The 17,807-nt window shown below is 42.0% G+C and overlaps 1 protein-coding gene across 4 annotated transcripts in view; it reads left to right on the top strand.

The window, feature by feature from the left end:
• Positions 1 to 969: 969 nt before the first annotated feature.
• Positions 970 to 17,807, top strand: part of dync1h1 (dynein, cytoplasmic 1, heavy chain 1) — a 114,260-nt gene continuing 97,422 nt past the window's right edge. For 2 of the 4 annotated variants that reach the window (XM_069916422.1, XM_069916421.1), the window contains exons 1-10: positions 970 to 1,313; positions 5,282 to 5,369; positions 5,705 to 5,878; positions 6,419 to 6,674; positions 7,651 to 7,837; positions 10,227 to 10,498; positions 11,211 to 11,438; positions 11,929 to 13,005; positions 13,533 to 13,712; positions 13,791 to 13,940. In XM_069916422.1, coding sequence (XP_069772523.1) covers positions 1,061 to 1,313; positions 5,282 to 5,369; positions 5,705 to 5,878; positions 6,419 to 6,674; positions 7,651 to 7,837; positions 10,227 to 10,498; positions 11,211 to 11,438; positions 11,929 to 13,005; positions 13,533 to 13,712; positions 13,791 to 13,940 — 2,865 coding nt within the window. In that variant the 5' untranslated portion in view covers positions 970 to 1,060. The remainder of the gene's footprint in view (positions 1,314 to 5,281; positions 5,370 to 5,704; positions 5,879 to 6,418; positions 6,675 to 7,650; positions 7,838 to 10,226; positions 10,499 to 11,210; positions 11,439 to 11,928; positions 13,006 to 13,532; positions 13,713 to 13,790; positions 13,941 to 17,807) is intronic. The other 2 variants (XM_069916423.1, XM_069916420.1) reach the window with 2 other exon arrangements.

The raw sequence follows: 17,807 nt of genomic DNA, 5'->3' as shown, positions 1-17,807 counted from the left end.
CGTGGTATGAGAGAGAGATAAGAGCATAAGAAGGAGAACAAAGGAAACTGGAAAATAAAGACACTGAGAAGTTTACCTGATAAAACTTGTGTTCGATGTTTTATTAACTTCACATTTCGGGCCACAAATGTGACAATCATCTCTAGCAGCAGCGTGATCTATGGGCTGTTCCCAATGACCCACACAGATTCAGACATTCAGAACTGCTGGAAGACTCGATCTGTGAAAGGTTCACTTTGGTCTGTCTGTTAGTCTTCCAGCACATGGAGATATCGGTGAGGGAATGATGCCGATTGGCATATTCCAGACTGCAGGAGTACGTGCTGAGGGATGCACTGAGGCTTGGTGCAGCTGACGCAAGGGCACTGCAGGGGAAAATCACCGTCTAGAATCCTTCCATTACCGGGCATTGAGGGAGTGAGACCGAGGGGAAGTCCCTCAAACAATAGAGTTACTACAAGATGCCATAGTGGTAGTAAATAAAAATGAAGGTCACAATGAACAGCGATGGAAATGTATGAGAGTGGAAAGAGGCTTTAAACGGTTTTCCTTTTGTAATTAACTCACTGTGAATAAAGTCTGTTTTTGGTTTAAAAAAAAGAATTTCTTTATCTCTATGGACCTGCTGAGTTCCTCCAGCATTCATGTTTTTACAACTGTACCAGTAAGAATAAAAACCACACTGCATCGAAATTTCATGGTCCACTTGGCTGAGCAAAATATTTCACAAAAACATTTAAATATCTTTGTAACAGCCTTTCCTGTTTCTCAAAGAAATAAACAAGACGGAGTTAACGTTATAGATCGACGGCCTTTCATCAGAATGGACTCGTTCTGGGATCATTTGAAAGAGTGAGAATTGTTTCATTCAACAGATTGCGAGGCGATGTAGCGACCAGAGGCATGACGTCACAGCTCCGGGATGGGAGGGAGGTGACCTCACCCTCTGCAGTGACACGTGACGCCGCAGACGCGCTTCATTGGTCGGAGGACAGCCGCAGTGCCTGCTCTTCTTCGAGGACCGCTTCGGTGGTGGGGTGAGGGGCTTCAGTTATTCGCCATGTCCGAAGGCGGAGGAGGAGGAGGAGAGGATGGCACCGCCGGCCTCGAAGTGGCCGTGCAGAATGTGGCCGACGTGTCGCTTTTGCAGAAGCACATCCGCAAGCTCGTGCCGCTGCTGCTGGAAGATGGCGGCGACGCGCCGGCGGCCCTGGAAGCGGCCTTCGAGGAGAAGAGTGCGGTGGAGCAGATGAAAAAATTCCTCTCCGACCCCCAGATGCACACGGTGCTGGTGGAGCGAACGACCTTGAAAGGTTCGTGTGGCCTCGGCGCCTGCTGGCTGTCTGTCCCGTGAACTGGGAGCCCTGGAGCCCCCATTCCCGGGCCGCGCCCAACAAGGGAGACAGGGCGTGGGCGGCGGCCTGGGCCAAGCCCTCATCAGGGTCCCGTTCGAAATTAACTGCGGTATCTGATGTCATGTCTCAGGCTGATGGGACGTTTAAGTCCCTGGAAATTTGCTGCTGAGATCTCTCGTGATTTGCACTCTTTAGCCAATGTTGGGCTCCTCCCTCTTGCTGGTTGCATACGAATCCAAGTTTGGAAAGGTTTTCTTTTGTGCAATCCGCATGAACAGTCTCGACCCCCCCGCCACCACCTCTTACATTTCTTAATATATTTGTTCCTTGACATTCTTAGTTCCCTGTGGGCGACGCCCTGTTGTGGAGAAGAAATGCTTAAGAAAATCTGCAGACTGGGGAATGGGGGTTCATCTCAGTGCAGCACAGATGGCCTAGTGGTTAGGGAGACATCTGTACAGCGCCAGCCATTGGGACTGAGGTTCAAATCTCTTGCTCTCTGTAAGGAGTTTGTATGTTCTCCCCATGTCTGCCTAGGTTTTCTCCAGAGGTTTCCTCCCATTGTTCGAAATGTACCGGGGGGGGGGGGTGTAAATTGGCTGGCACGGACTCATGGACCGAAATATTACTGTGCTGCATGTCTAAATTATCCTGCTCGCTCAGCAGGTCCAACGTCCTTAGAAAATAAAAGGTAGGCTCTACGCTTGGGCCCTTTATCTATGAGTGTCAAAAATTAGGTAGACGCCTAAATAAAAATGGTTGGGGGGGGGGGGGGAGGGTGAATTCAAGATGGGAAGTGGAAGAGAGCGAAGATGAGTAGTGATGGAGGAGGGCTAAGAAAAATAGCTCTGGGGAAGGGGTGGGGAACTCAGGAAAGGGAGACAGGAATGAGGCAAAGAAGATCGGGGTGCCAGAAAACAGCCAGATGCCAGAATAAAATTGGGGAAAGGGGGAGGAGCGTAGGCTAACGGGTAAGAGATAAATAGGAGGATAGAAGAGAGTAGATGAGATGGGAGAAGAGAGATGCTTGAATTTAAAGTGTGGGAGGTGGAAGGGGGTATCTCCCGCATCCCTCTGTTGCCCTTCCTCGCCCCCTTCTATCAGTGAGCTTCCTAGCCCATTGTCCACACCCCCTATTGCTCCCTTCCCACCTGTATTTGTCTGTTGCCTCTTAAATGTATTAAAGATACAGAAATGCTGGAGCAACTCAGCCAGTCTTTCATCGTCCATAAAGGACAAAGATATATTGCCAATGTTTCGGGCCTGAGCCCTTCATCAAGGAATAAGCAGAATGAGCCATAAGCAGGAAATTTCAGAATTCAGTCAATGTTGGCTGGAGAAGGAATCCAGGACCACAAAAGGTGTTAATTGGATATGATATGAGGGAGGTGAGAATTTATCATGTTTATGTGAAAAGAGACTTGGAAGGGAGAGACAGAGCTGGGGGAAGGCGATGGGGGAAGAAATGAGGGGAAGTGGGCATTTTTAACAAAATTCAGAGAAGTCGATGTTAATGCCATCTGGTTGGAGGATGCCCATTCGGAAGATGAGGTGTTGTTCCTCCCATTTGCGGGTGGTCTCAGTTTGGCAGTTGGACAGACGTGTCAGCAAGGGAATGGGATGGAGAATTGAAGTTGGTGGCCACTGGGAGATCCACGCTATTGCAGTGGACAGAGCCAAGGTGCTCAACAAAACTTCCAGTCTGCATCCTGTCTCCAAGTAGAGCAGACCACAAGCACCGGATGCAGTAGATGACCATTGCAGATTCACAACTGTTTGGGGCCTTGAATAATGGTGAGGGTGGAAGAGGAGATATCGTGCAGTCACAGGGTTAGGTATCAAGGGGATGATTGGTTGGGGTGGGGGGGGGAGTAGTCCCTGCAGAGGGAGGAGAGGGGACTATGTGTCTAGTGGTGGGATCATGTAGTAGGTGACAGAAATGGCAGAGGAGGATTTGTTGGATGTGGAGGCTGGTGGGGTGGCAAGAGGAATCCTGTCCTTGTTGCATTTGGGGATGGAGGGGGCCAGGGCAAATGTACAGATAATGGAAGATATGCGAGTGAATTGATAGATAGAGGGAAAGCCACTTTGCTTGAAGGAGGAGGACATCTCTGATCTGGCATGGAAGTCCTCGTCCTGGGTGCTGTTGTGAGTGAGGAAATCTGTTTGGTAGGTCTCAAAGGCAAGCACTCTGAACACAGTTTTGATGTAGGGAAGGATTTTATTTACAGAAGGCAAGTGTGGGAAAATGGCGACTGATGTAGAGCACACACAACACAATGAACTGGGGGGGTACATACAATGATCAGCAAAAAATCATTACGATGCCCCACCATCCCTTGACTCTGCACGACCGGCTCTACAAGGGACACTTAATTAAACGCTCCCAACCCTTTTAACAGTGCACATCTTACCAAATGTTTCTCCAGCACCCTTCCACATTTCTAGGCCTGGAGTGAAGCAGGGTGGTCTCAAGCTGGCAAAAGAGAGAGAACAAAGAGCACATGGCACCTTTATAATGCTAGAGGGACACGCCCACATCATTTACTGGGGGCCAATAGCTCGTGGCAGGAGGGTTAATTTAATTACAACAGCCAATGGCCCAAGGCCATTCTTTAAGGTAGTGTGTTAGTGGAAAAAAAAAGTTTGAAAACCATTGTTTTAATCATACCTAATTGACTTGTTATGTGCACGGTTTCATAACTCCAAAGGAAATGGGCCAATGACAATTTTTCTCAAGCAAAATATTTCAGTAACAATTGGATCTAGATCAGTGATTCTCAACCTTCCCTTCCCACTCACATACCACCTTAAGCAATCCCTTACTAATCACAGAGGATGGATGGCATAGAGAATACTTTAAGTGGTATGTGAGTGGAAAAAGGTTGAGAATCACTGGTTATACATTTACAAAGTAAAATTGCTGTTTGCCTTGAGAAAACTGACTTTTCTCTCTCTCCCTCCCTTCCTTGCAGGGGCTGTAAACCCAATCCTTGAAAGATCCTTATCAGCATCTGGACTCTTCCATTTGCACCTGCTCTTGAAGTTCTTTCCCAAACCAGTTCCATTGTCTTTGTAAAATCACTGGTGTCTGAATGTCTAGCTTCAGCCAAAGCCATTTTAAATGAGATGTGTTTTGTTACTCTGTGAAGTGACCTACACTAAACCCCCACAATCTTTCTCTTTTAAAGACTTGTATATAATATAACCCGTAACAACACAATTAAAAAATCCCATAAAGTCAAAGGAGAAATATTAGTTAAAGTGAAAACAAAATAACTAACCTGAAAACAGACAGCAGTGAGAGGGGGAGAATGTCACAAAGAGTGGGTGGGACTCATGCAAAGAGGATGAGTCAGACAGAGAAAGTGACACAGAAAGGGATTTACACACAGATAGGGGGGAGCCACACACACAGAGAGGAACTCCAGAGAGGAGTACCACACAGATAAGTTGAAAGAGTGTTACACAAAGAGGTAGATTCTCACAGAAGAGGTCTCATGCAGAGGAGAAGGCTCTCAAAGATAGAGGAATAATGTCACTTTGAGAGGGGGGATGTCTCCAACACAGCAGGGGAGCCATGCTTAACATGGGAGCCTCCAATACAGAGCGGGGGAGCCATGCGCAGAGGAGAGAGAGCAGCTGTGCACTGGGTCAGATAAATTTGGATCTGGCCCACAGGCCATAGGTTGCCCATCCCTGTTTTGTGAGATTGAGGTATTGCCATTGCAGATATTTCACTGACCACCGCAGATTTTGGAAACTGGTTTTGTGTATTTTTTATATGTATTCATGGTAATTCTATGTTGGGGCCTGTGGTGTGTAGTTATATACAATCTTCCAATATATCTGATGTGATTAATCATTTTATTTTAGACTGAAATGTTAATCCATTGATGTCATCAGTTTTGTTCTTTATCCGATAGAGGATGTTGGAGATGAAGGGGAAGAGGAGAAGGAACACATTGCCTACAATATAAACACTGATATTCATTATGGACTGAAATCTAACAGGTACTAATTTGTAGGCATTGTACAGATTTGACCACAGTTCAATCATGTACCTTCTGAGTAGCTGGTGATGGGACTTGATTTGCTTATGCAATATTAATAATTGAGTTAAAAGTATCAAATTCTATACAGCAACATTTAGCAAAAAAAAAATTTCTGATCTGAATTGCCAACCTGGCAAGTCTGTGGTGTGAGAATTGCATGAACAATACATAACTGATTATTGCAATCCAATTTATTTTAAGAAAACAGTCAAGAGAATATTTATTTTGCCTTTAGATAGAGGATGTTTTTGTATGGCTATTTAAAATTTATTTTCTAAAATCTCTTTTTTTCAGTTTGGCTTTCATTAAACGCATTCCAGTTATTGATGCGGATAAACCAATTTCATCTCAACTGCGTGTTATTACGCTAAGCGAAGATTCTCCATACGAAACATTACATTCAATTATCAGCAATGCAGTGGCTCCATTCTTCAAATCATACATTCGAGAATCTGGCAAAGCTGATAGGTAATTGTCATTTTATGTGTACTTTTATAAAGATATTAACCTGAACAAATAACTATAAATTGGTGCATTTTTGGATTTTAAATATTTGCAAGCTTCTTGGTTAATTCGTAGTGTAGCAGCAACTTTCATTGTTAAACCTTTTGCATATTATGTGTGGAGCAGCCATGTACTAGGAAAATATTAGTGCTGGAAATCTGAAGGGTGGGGAGGACAAATGCTTGCAGCATTCAGCAGTTGTGCAGCCTATGGGTAAAAATTATATTTTAGGTCAAGGGCACTTCATCAAAACCAAGATTCTGAGAGGCAGAGCCTCAGTAACATTTATGCCGTCAATAAATTGATCAGCAATTTGAATGACAGCAAATCAGGTGGAACCTATTGGCTATACTTTTGGTTTTAATAACCTTGATTCTTAACTGAAGCAAAATCACGTGGTATCTTCAGTAGATAGTCAGTGCTGCAAAGTCTCAAAATCAAATCTATCCTTGTGTAATCCATTTGATTTAACATTCCATTGACTTTTTTTCTCTGTTTTATCAGGGACGGTGATAAAATGGCACCATCTGTTGAGAAAAAGATTGCAGAGCTGGAGATGGGTCTTTTACATTTACAGCAGAATATTGAGATTCCAGAGATCAGTCTCCCAATCCATCCAGTCATAACTAATTTAGCCAAACAGTGCTATGAACGTGGAGAGAAACCCAAAGTCACTGATTTTGGTGATAAAGTAGAGGATCCAACATTCCTCAACCAATTACAGTCTGGTGTGAACCGTTGGATTAGAGAAATCCAAAAAGTGAGTTATTCAAATGTTGGTATTCAGTGTTTCACAAATCAATATGATTTTTATTGTGTTTTGGCTCAAGAATCTTTAAGCTTTATTTTTTATGTCTCACTCATTCTTCCTTTTGTCATATTGTTTATTAATTTCCCTCACCAAAATATTTGTTAGTTATTTGAGAAACCATGTGGTTAGTTATCACAATGTGCTTCAATGGAAAGAAGTTTCAAAGGTGTATGTATAAACAAACTCTTAACAGAAGTATAGACTAAAAGAATGAGATGCAGTTATAATTTTTCTTTGTCAACCACAACACCTTTTCTGATCTTCCCCAGTGAGTGCTGGCAAAATGGTGGTTGTAAGACTCAATTCCTGTTCTCGTCCATTTTTTTAATTTGGCTGTCCCAGTTGGCCTTGCTGTTGGTTTTGAGTTCTTTGTTTCAAACAGCACTGCTGAGGATCCTGGGTTTGATTTTGAATTTGGTTGATGAGCTGAGGTAGGGTGCAAGCAGTTAATTGGTTACCAACCAGTGATCCTATCAAAGTATAAAGTAAAAAATGTGTCCATGTAAGGTACATGGGTTTTTTTTATATAGCTGTTGCCTGCAGAAGTGAAGATTGTGAGCACATCTAGGAACTATTTGAAAAATATCTATGCCATCATGTTATCTCAGATAGCTATTTTCCTTCATAACACTCAGTTCCCGGAGTAAGCATCAGCCGTGTTATCCAAAAATTCTCATGCCAGTTATTTTCAGTTGTGGCTAGAGAAAGCTGCCATATTTGCTTTTTATTTTAGTTAATTCCTTGCCATGTATACTACCTACACAACACTTGAGCAAACTATTCTGTATTTAGTGCAAGACTTGTGTATACAAGTGTTTATAACATTATTCAGTTTGTGGATGGCATGTGCATGATTTCAATAAGTTGTTACATGTTTATTTCTCACACATATTCTGCATTTGTTTCTTCAAAATTTTATTTCCAGGTAACCAAGCTTGATCGTGATCCTGCCTCAGGAACTGCTCTACAAGAAATCAGCTTCTGGTTGAATCTAGAAAGAGCCTTGTATCGTATTCAAGAAAAACGAGAAAGTGGAGAAGTGCTCCTTACTTTAGAAATTCTCAAACATGGCAAACGTTTTCACGCCACTGTGAGCTTTGACACTGACACCGGTGTGTATGAACAACATTTAAGGCACCTTTCGAAGACTTGTAGATATCAAGAATCTTTATATAACATTTCCCCTCATTTAATAATATTAAATTGTTGAATCCTTTGCTCCCATTCAGATTTTATCTTCCTAATACAAATTTGTATCTGACAGTAGAAATATTTATAAACAGGAATAACTTAACAAATGCTGAATATAGCTTTTAATTATTTAATTCCCTTTTGTAATGTGCTTGTGCAGAAGTCTGATTTCTTTTGCTCAGATTATTATTGAGTAATATGGCAACAGCGGCATCATCTGCAAAGAGTAGTTCACGGACAAGTTTCTCTTGTGTCTTGGTGTGAGCTCACACCAAGACACAAGAGAAACTTGTCCGTGAACTACTCTTTGCAGATGATGCCGCTTTAGTTGCCCATTCAGAGCCAGCTCTTCAGCGCTTGACGTCCTGCTTTGCGGAAACTGCCAAAATGTTTGGCCTGGAAGTCAGCCTGAAGAAAACTGAGGTCCTCCATCAGCCAGCTCCCCACCATGACTACCAGCCCCCCCACATCTCCATCGGGCACACAAAACTCAAAACGGTCAACCAGTTTACCTATCTCGGCTGCACCATTTCATCAGATGCAAGGATCGACAATGAGATAGACAACAGACTCGCCAAGGCAAATAGCGCCTTTGGAAGACTACACAAAAGAGTCTGGAAAAACAACCAACTGAAAAACCTCACAAAGATAAGCGTATACAGAGCCGTTGTCATACCCACACTCCTGTTCGGCTCCGAATCATGGGTCATCTACCGGCACCACCTACGGCTCCTAGAACGCTTCCACCAGCGTTGTCTCCGCTCCATCCTCAACATCCATTGGAGCGCTTATACCCCTAACGTCGAAGTACTCAAGATGGCAGAGGTCGACAGCATCGAGTCCACGCTGCTGAAGATCCAGCTGCGCTGGATGGGTCACGTCTCCAGAATGGAGGACCATCGCCTTCCCAAGATCGTGTTATATGGCGAGCTCTCCACTGGCCACCGTGACAGAGGTGCACCAAAGAAAAGGTACAAGGACTGCCTAAAGAAATCTCTTGGTGCCTGCCACATTGACCACCGCCAGTGGGCTGATAACGCCTCAAACCGTGCATCTTGGCGCCTCACAGTTTGGCGGGCAGCAACCTCCTTTGAAGAAGACCGCAGAGCCCACCTCACGAACAAAAGGCAAAGGAGGAAAAACCCAACACCCAACCCCAACCAACCAATTTTCCCTTGCAACCGCTGCAATCGTGTCTGCCTGTCCCGCATCGGACTTGTCAGCCACAAACGAGCCTGCAGCTGACGTGGACTTTTTACCCCCTCCATAAATCTTCGTCCGCGAAGCCAAACCAAAGAAAGAATATGGCAACAAATGCAAACTTTTCCAGCATCTGGAATCAGTGATGATCCACTTTGATCTAGGTCATAGATACACAAATAAAATACTTGTAGTAGTGTGCACAGGTAGTAGTTTGAAAATATTCAGAGTTGAGAATCTCAGAACCTAGTTTAAGAATTACTGGGATAGATCTAAAGTTTATTGTTATACTTTTTAAAGATGTGTGCAAAGTTAAGTTCCCATTTATGGCTACCCTGCAGAGCATTAATTTGTTATAAACAATCACAAGTATGTAGAAAAATCTCAAACAAAGGATGAATTGGCAGCTTCTAATTTGTACCACAAGTGATGAAGGACATCATAGGATGAGGGCCAGTCTGCCGAGATGTGGAACAACCTTGAGCAATGCATTACAGTACTGAATGGCTGCACCATTTTCCCAATCCAACCAACACCAATCCCCACAGGAAGATTGATCTTATTGAATGGAAGGGTAGGCTCGACGGGCCATGTGACCTACTTCTGCTTCTATTTCTTATGTTCTGATAGTCTCAGTGGTCCTCTTAATCTCAAGTCACCTGATGACTGTTTCGCTGTCAAGGAAGCACCAGTGATAGATTGAAATCAGAACGAAACACGAAAGTCTGCAGGTGCTGTGATTGTAGAATTCAGCAGGTGTCACAGAGTCCATAGGAAGTAAAGATAACCAATCTTTCAGACTTGAGCCCTTCTTAAAAGTATGAATAAAAAGTAGGCAGATGCCTGAATAAAAGGGCAGGGAGAAGGGTACAGATGAACAGACAAAATGTGTAAATTAAATATAGATTGAACTTGACATGTTCCTGACACAAATACAGCAATAGAGAGGATAGCAGTTTGCACCAGGTTACCAGCATACCAATGTTGTTGGTAATGCATCTTTATTGCCCTGACATCACGAATACATGTGAGAATGAATTCTGACCACTGAAGTACTAGTATATGAATTAATGAACTTGATTTTTAATTTGATTTTTTTTTTGATAATAGGACTTAAACAAGCATTGGAAACAGTCAATGATCATAATCCCCTGATGAAGGATTTCCCATTGAATGATTTGCTGTCTGCAACTGAACTGGATAAAATCAGACAGGCTCTTGTTGCAATCTTCACACACTTACGAAAAATCCGAAATACAAAATATCCTATTCAACGAGCATTGAGATTAGTTGAAGCAATTTCAAGAGATCTGAGTTCCCAGTTGCTTAAAGTCTTGGGAACACGAAAACTGATGCATGTGGCTTATGAAGAATTTGAGAAGGTAGCTCTGAGGTTTTGAATTTTTGAGTTCCTATCATACAAGTTTTTAAACCTGTACATAGAACATTAAAGCACAGAAAACAGGCCACTTGGCCCTTCTAGTCCGTGCCGACCATCATCCCACTCATCCCACTGACCTGCTCCGATTTCATAACCTCCAGACCTCTCCCATCCATGTATCTATCTAATTTATTCTTAAAACACAAGATTGAGCCTGCATTCACACATCATATGTCAGCTCATTCTACACTGACTGAGTGAAGAGCTTCCCCCCCCCCCCCTAATGTTTCCTCTTTCACCTTAAAACTATGACCTCTCGTATTTATCTCCCCCAATCTAGGTGGAAAAGGCCTACTCGCATCCACTCTGTCTGTACCACTCATAATCTTGTAAACCTCTATCAAATCTCCCCTCATTCTTCTTCACTCTCCTGTAGTTAGGCACCTGGAATCACACACAATATTCCAAATTTGGCCTCTCCAATGTCTTAAACAACTTCCACATCCCAACTTAATTCTTGATTTATGAAGGCTTCAATGCCAAAAGCTTTCTTCAGCTGTCCACGTCTGACGCCACCTTCAGGGAACAATTTATCTGTCTTCCCAGATCTCTGCTCGTCCGCACTCCTCAGTGGCCTATCATTTACTGTTTATGTCCAACATGTAATCTTAAGAAATTGAGACTGAGTTTTATTTGGAGCATTTGTTTTTCAGGTGATGGTGGCATGCTTTGAAGTGTTCCAAACCTGGGATGATGAGTATGAGAAACTTCAGGTTTTGTTGAGAGATATAGTCAAGCGAAAACGTGAAGAGAATCTTAAAATGGTATGGCGTATCAATCCTGCTCATCGTAGACTGCAGGCTCGTCTTGACCAAATGAGAAAATTCAGGCGCCAACATGAACAGCTGAGGGCTGTTATTGTCAGAGTTCTTAGACCCCAGGTATTTTTTTTAATCAACATATTTATATAGTAGTTGCTGCAGTTTATCTGATATGGTATAATTGGAATAGCATTTCGCTATTGCAACTAAATTTTTGATCCTCATTTTTTCTTTTAGCAGGAACAACTGTTCTGAAATGCACAGATACTTTTGAAAATAACTGGGATTTAATGGGCCATAAAGTCTGACCTGTGTATAGGTTATTATTGTAATTGCCAGTCCTTGCTGTAAAGCTGTATGAGACTGATGGCAGATTGTGAGGTGTTTCAGTGACCAAGAACCGTTGATCTGAATATCCACTTGAAATTCCTAGCTTATTTAACATTTAAATCACATTTATCTATTTATCAGATTGTTTTTACAGAAAAAAAAACAATTCAGGCAACAAAATCCTCTCAGCATTTTTGACTATTGTGTGTAATTTTCTTACTCATTTATTTCATAAATCAAGAATTAAAGTTGCATCCTATATCTATTTCCAATTATATAGGTGACTGCAGTTGCTCAACAATCCCAAGGGGAAGGGCCTGAGCCCCAGGACATGAAAGTTGCAGAAGTTTTATTTGATGCAGCTGATGCAAATGCTATTGAAGAGGTCAACCTTGCTTATGAAAATGTTAAGGAGGTTGATGGATTGGATGTTTCCAAAGAAGGGACTGAAGCTTGGGAAGCAGCACTCAAACGCTATGATGAGCGAATTGACAGAGTTGAAACACGCATTACAGCCCGACTCAGAGATCAGCTTGGCACTGCGAAAAATGCCAATGAAATGTTTAGAATATTTTCCCGCTTTAATGCCCTCTTTGTTCGTCCTCACATTAGAGGTGCTATTCGTGAATACCAAACACAATTAATTCAGCGTGTGAAGGATGATATTGAAGCTTTGCATGACAAGTTCAAAGTGCAGTACCCACAAAGTCAAGCTTGTAAGATGAGTCATGTCCGTGACCTACCTCCTGTTTCTGGCTCTATTATTTGGGCAAAACAAATTGATCGACAGCTCACTGCCTACATGAAGCGTGTAGAAGATGTTCTTGGAAAAGGTTGGGAGAATCATGTGGAAGGACAAAAACTAAAACAAGATGGTGATAGTTTTCGTATGAAGCTTAACACACAAGAGATCTTTGACGACTGGGCAAGAAAGGTCCAGCAGCGCAACCTTGGTGTGTCGGGTCGTATCTTCACTATAGAAAGCACTCGTACTCGTGGTCGTAGTGGGAACGTTCTGAAATTGAAAGTGAACTTTTTGCCTGAGATCATTACACTTTCCAAAGAAGTACGCAATCTTAAGTGGCTTGGATTCCGTGTTCCACTCGCAATTGTAAACAAAGCTCACCAAGCAAACCAGCTCTATCCATTTGCAATATCACTGATTGAAAGTGTTCGTACTTATGAAAGAACATGTGAGAAGGTAGAAGAGAGAATTTCAATATCGCTATTGGTTGCTGGCCTGAAAAGAGAAGTCCAAGGATTGATAGCTGAAGGAATCTCGTTAGTCTGGGAGTCCTACAAATTGGATCCTTATGTGCAACGCTTAGCAGAAAGTGTTTTCAGCTTCCAGGAAAAGGTTTGTATATTTTAGTTCTAGTTCCTCCTTTTGGATGATTGTAATTGAGTTGACAAGTTTGGACAGATTGATCATGGAACTTTCTCCCCCACATCTCCCTAAAATAGAAGATAATCTAGCAAGGCACTTCATGCATAGAGTTTCAATAATGGGAATGTGAAGAGGTCCCTTGATCTCAGCAGCCACCCCAAAAAGTAGGAGATGATTGAATTTCTTCAGAACATTAAGTACAGCTAATCATTTGGTTTCCATATTTGGTATTACATTTTTTCTTCATTCTCTTATTGAAATGTTAACTGAATACTGTTGGTTCTGCCGAAGTATATTAAGAATTTTAAATACAAAGTTCAAAATTTATTGTTAAAGTACATACATGACATCATATTCAACCCTGAGATTCTTTTTCCTGTGAGCCAGGCATAATATCTACTTGTCGGTTACTGTAAAAAAATAATACTCAGTGAAAATACTGCCACAGAAAAGGAATTTTATGGAAATAATAATAATGTTTGCCACAAATGTTTCAGGTGGATGATCTTCTGATTATTGAAGAGAAGATAGATCTGGAAGTTCGTTCACTGGAAACCTGTGCGTACGATCACAAAGTATTCACTGAAATCTTGAACCGTGTTCAGAAAGCAGTTGATGATTTGAACCTCCATTCGTATTCCAATTTGCCTATCTGGGTCAATAAACTAGATATTGAGGTAGGAACTGCCAAAAACACCAATTGGTACTAGAATTTTTTTTTGATTCAGTATTTACTAGCCCACTTGTCCTTGTAGATTGAAAGGATCCTGGGCGTTCGATTGCAAGCTGGTTTGAAAGCATGGACTATGGTTTTGTTTGGACATGCTGATGACAAGGCTGATGTAGACATGGATACTGATGCTCCACAAACAAGCCATAAACCAGGAGGCGAGCCAAAGATCAGGGTAAGACCTTTCTATCTTTTAGGTAAGGAATTGAATTTAATCTTAATTATGAGATTGGAAATATTTTTCATTTCTGGGACATTTGTAAGTAATAGTTGAGGAATTGGCAAAGATAAAAATAGAGCTGCTTTAAGAACAAAGCAGAAAGTCTCGTGTGGTTGTAATGCATTCTGGGTTACTAACAGAAGTAAATTGTACTGATTACTCCGAATGCAAAAGTAGCTAATGAAAAAAGGAAGTAGAGATGAACATTTGTTTAACAAACTGAAAAGTGTGTATGAATGTATTGGAACTACTGAGACTTTTTAGTTTTCACAAAATGGATGCTTGTGTTAAAAGTGAGCATTTAGTAGATGTTCCTAATTGCCTTTGAGCTAAGCAATTGGGGGTTTTAGAAAGTCATTAAGAGACTACTGCTTAAGTCCCAGCTGTGGTCAGCTGAGTGACACAATTTAGGAAAGCTATCATAGGCTTGGATGCTACAAAAATTGTTTACTTGAATGCCAAAAGAACAGTCTGCAGTCAAGAAGAGAACAGCTTTTATATAAAAATTTTTTTTTTAAACTATTAAGGGTAAAATAAGCAGTATTTCCAGTGGATGAGAATAATCAATTCAAGTAATAGGTGGAAAAACCTGCATGGCCATGAGTTTTGATCTGGAATGCAATACAGTAGTTTCTCCTCCCCATCTGCGGGGGGAAATGTTCCAAGATATCAGTGGTTGCCTGAAACTGCAGATAGTACTGAACCCTATATATACTATATTTTCCTAGACATACACACTTATGATAAAGTTTAATTTATAAATTAGGCACAATAAGAGATTAACAACAATAACTAATAATAAAATACAACAATTATAGCAATATTGAAAAAGAAGTTACTTGAACACAAGCACTGTGATACCGCAACAGTCGATCTGAATACGATCTATACTGTATTTTCGGACCGCAAGTAACTGAAAACAAAACCATGGATTTGATTGGGGGGGGGGGGTGGGGGGAGGAACCACTGTACTTGAAATAATGATTTCAATAATTAATTTCCCCCCAAAAAATTGGACACTTGTTTGGAAAAAGGAGCAGAGTGATTGTGTCAGAATTACTTGTTGTGTTGGTGATCCAATGAGAAGGACAGAGGGGTTTGGCTGGGCAGTGCTTGGAAAGGAAAAAAATACATTGTTGTATCTAGGGTTTAATAAAGAAAGCAACCATGGTGTGCTGTAAGAAATGAGTGAGTGTGTGCTTGTTGTTTGTAGGCTGTTATAAATCATTGCAGCCACTCTGATGTGATCAGTACCGTCTAATTTAAAATGGATGGTGATGACGATAAACCCCTTCCTTACAGTAGTTGGGGAGGTCAAACTGAAGATTCTCTCCCTTTTTATCAATAATGCACCAGTTTGGTTCATGATTCTTGAAGCGTGCTTCTCTACCCTCGGAGTGACGAGTCAGAAGACAAGGTACCGTTTACTCGTGGAATGTGAAATGGAGGATGTCTTAGTGGATCTAGATGGTCATCTTCCTTATGACTGGCTTAAGGTGGCTATTCTGCAGCATACTCAGCCATCTAGGTAGACTCGTGTTGCCCATTTACTAGCTGATGACGGCCTAGGTGATATGCAACCATCACAGATGTGGAGGAGGAGGTGCAGGCTAGCTGGAACAGAATGTTGAAGGTGATTTTTGGAAACAAAGATTCCTTCAATGTTTACCTCAACATGTTCAAGGGCGTTTGGTGAATATTGAATGTCCACCCTCGATCAATTGGTGGATCATGCCAACCATGTTATGTCCATGACTTCTGCATGAAAGATAGAGAGATTGGCTTCTTCCCCATGTCAATGAGAACTGGAACGACGGTTTACTGTGCCTTGTGAGACATTGGCAGCTTCTCAAATGAAGGTAACTGTGTTGGAGCAGCAAGTGGCAGCACTGACAATGCAGGTCCAGGCTTTAGCAACACAATGGAATTCCTTCCATCGTCCTGGTTGGAATCGTGGTGGCCTACAAATGGCAGCCAGGAAACAACCAGGCCCTGCAGTGGAGGCAACTGCTGCCCATGAGTATGTCAGTCACCGTCATTTCCTCAAAGATCATCTCTTGAGTGTTCAATTTCTTTTTGATTCCGGTGCAGAGATTTCAGTGGTCCCTCCAACCCCTGAAGAACACAGACACCCTGATTTGTCATGTGTTCTTTCAGCTATGAATGATTAGAGGGCATGTTGGATTTAGATCTCAAGAAACCTTTTCGGTGGGTTTTCATGGTTGCAAATTTGGCAAATTCCATTTTGGGAGCGGATTTCTTGTCACATTTTTCTTTGGTGGATTTGAAAAATCACTATGTTGTGGACCACAGCTCTTGTATGCAAATGAGCTACATTTGTCGTCCCTCAAATATTGTCAGCAGCTGACAAGCCTTCAACCTGGCCTCTGCCCTTTCCAAGCCTTGCTCAAGGGTTTCCCCTGCCTAATTGTGATACAGACATTAAACATGCAGTAACCCACCATATATAGACTTGGAGTCCTCTGGTTGCAACACTGGCTCATAGATTATCCCCAGACAATCTTAAAATCATGAAATTGGAATTTGACCACATGCAAGAGTTGGGCATAGTCCGTAGATCTGATAGCTGCTGGGCTTCACTGTTGCCTATGGTTCCAAAGAAACCTCTTGGGGTTGGTGGCCTTGTGATTATCGTGCCCTGAACAATTCTACCGTGCCTGACCGATACAACATTTACAAGAATTTTCAGCAAACCTCCATGGCAAACACATATGTTTGAAAATAGATCTAGTACATACTTACTATCAGATTCCATTTGAGCCTTCCAATGTCACAAAGACGGCAGTAATCCCCTTTCAGGATGTTTGAGTTCCTGTGAATGCCATATGTTCTACAGAATGCAACTCAGATATTCTAGCGGTTTATGGACCACATACTTGCCAGCCTTGATTTTGTGTTTGTTTACATTGTCGAGATTCTAGTTGTAAGTGTGGATGAAGAGCAGGACAAGTGCCACCTTATTATTTCCAAGGCTTGATGAGTTTGGTCTTGTGAACTATCCCAGTAAATGCGATTTTGGTGCTGCTAAACTTATATTCTTGGGACATAGAGTTACACAACATGGTATTTTTGTGCTGGTAGCTGTGAAGTGGGAGATTTTTGAGACTCTTCATAATCTATCGTTTCTGGTAGAAGAACATTAATTAAACTAGTTATGGAGTGTTTTACTTGGCCTCATGTTAAATGAGTTGTTGGATTATGGGGAAGGACCTACTTGCCATGTCAAGGCTCTGATCTCTCCAGACATACAAAGTCCAAGCTGGGGGATTTTGTTGTTCCAAATTCCCATTTTCAGCATGTGCACCTAGACTTGGTAGGCCCAGTTCTGCCATCGTGAAGACCAGACTACCGGGTGACAGGAGGCCATTGCAATCACTGGCATCTCTGTGGAGATGGTCTCTAGGACTTTTGTGGATCATTGGATTCCACCTTTCGGTGTTCCAGTCACAATGGATCAAGGGTCTCGTTCAAGTTGGCATTGTTGTGAGCTCTCACTGATCTGCGCGTTACTCATTCATACTATGGCTTACCATCTGCAAGTCAATGGCCTCCTTGAGCATTTCCATCAGCAGTTGAAGGCAGTGTTGACAGCAGATGGTGATGCAAGTGGAGCAAACATTTGTCCATGGTTCTTGGTGTGCATACTGCTGTTAAGACAGATATTGGATGTTTGGCGGCAGAGCTAATGTGTCACTATGTTAACCTTGCGAATTTGTGAATCTGAGTCCAAACTCACTGCTCTATGATTTGTCTAGTTATATTGATTGTCTTTGGGAAAACATGAGATTACTCAAACTACTC

The sequence above is a fragment of the Narcine bancroftii genome, chromosome 2 (genome assembly GCF_036971445.1).
Source record: "Narcine bancroftii isolate sNarBan1 chromosome 2, sNarBan1.hap1, whole genome shotgun sequence".
In the NCBI taxonomy this organism is placed as follows: Eukaryota; Metazoa; Chordata; class Chondrichthyes; order Torpediniformes; family Narcinidae; genus Narcine; species Narcine bancroftii.
This window is presented reverse-complemented; position numbering and strand designations above follow the sequence as displayed.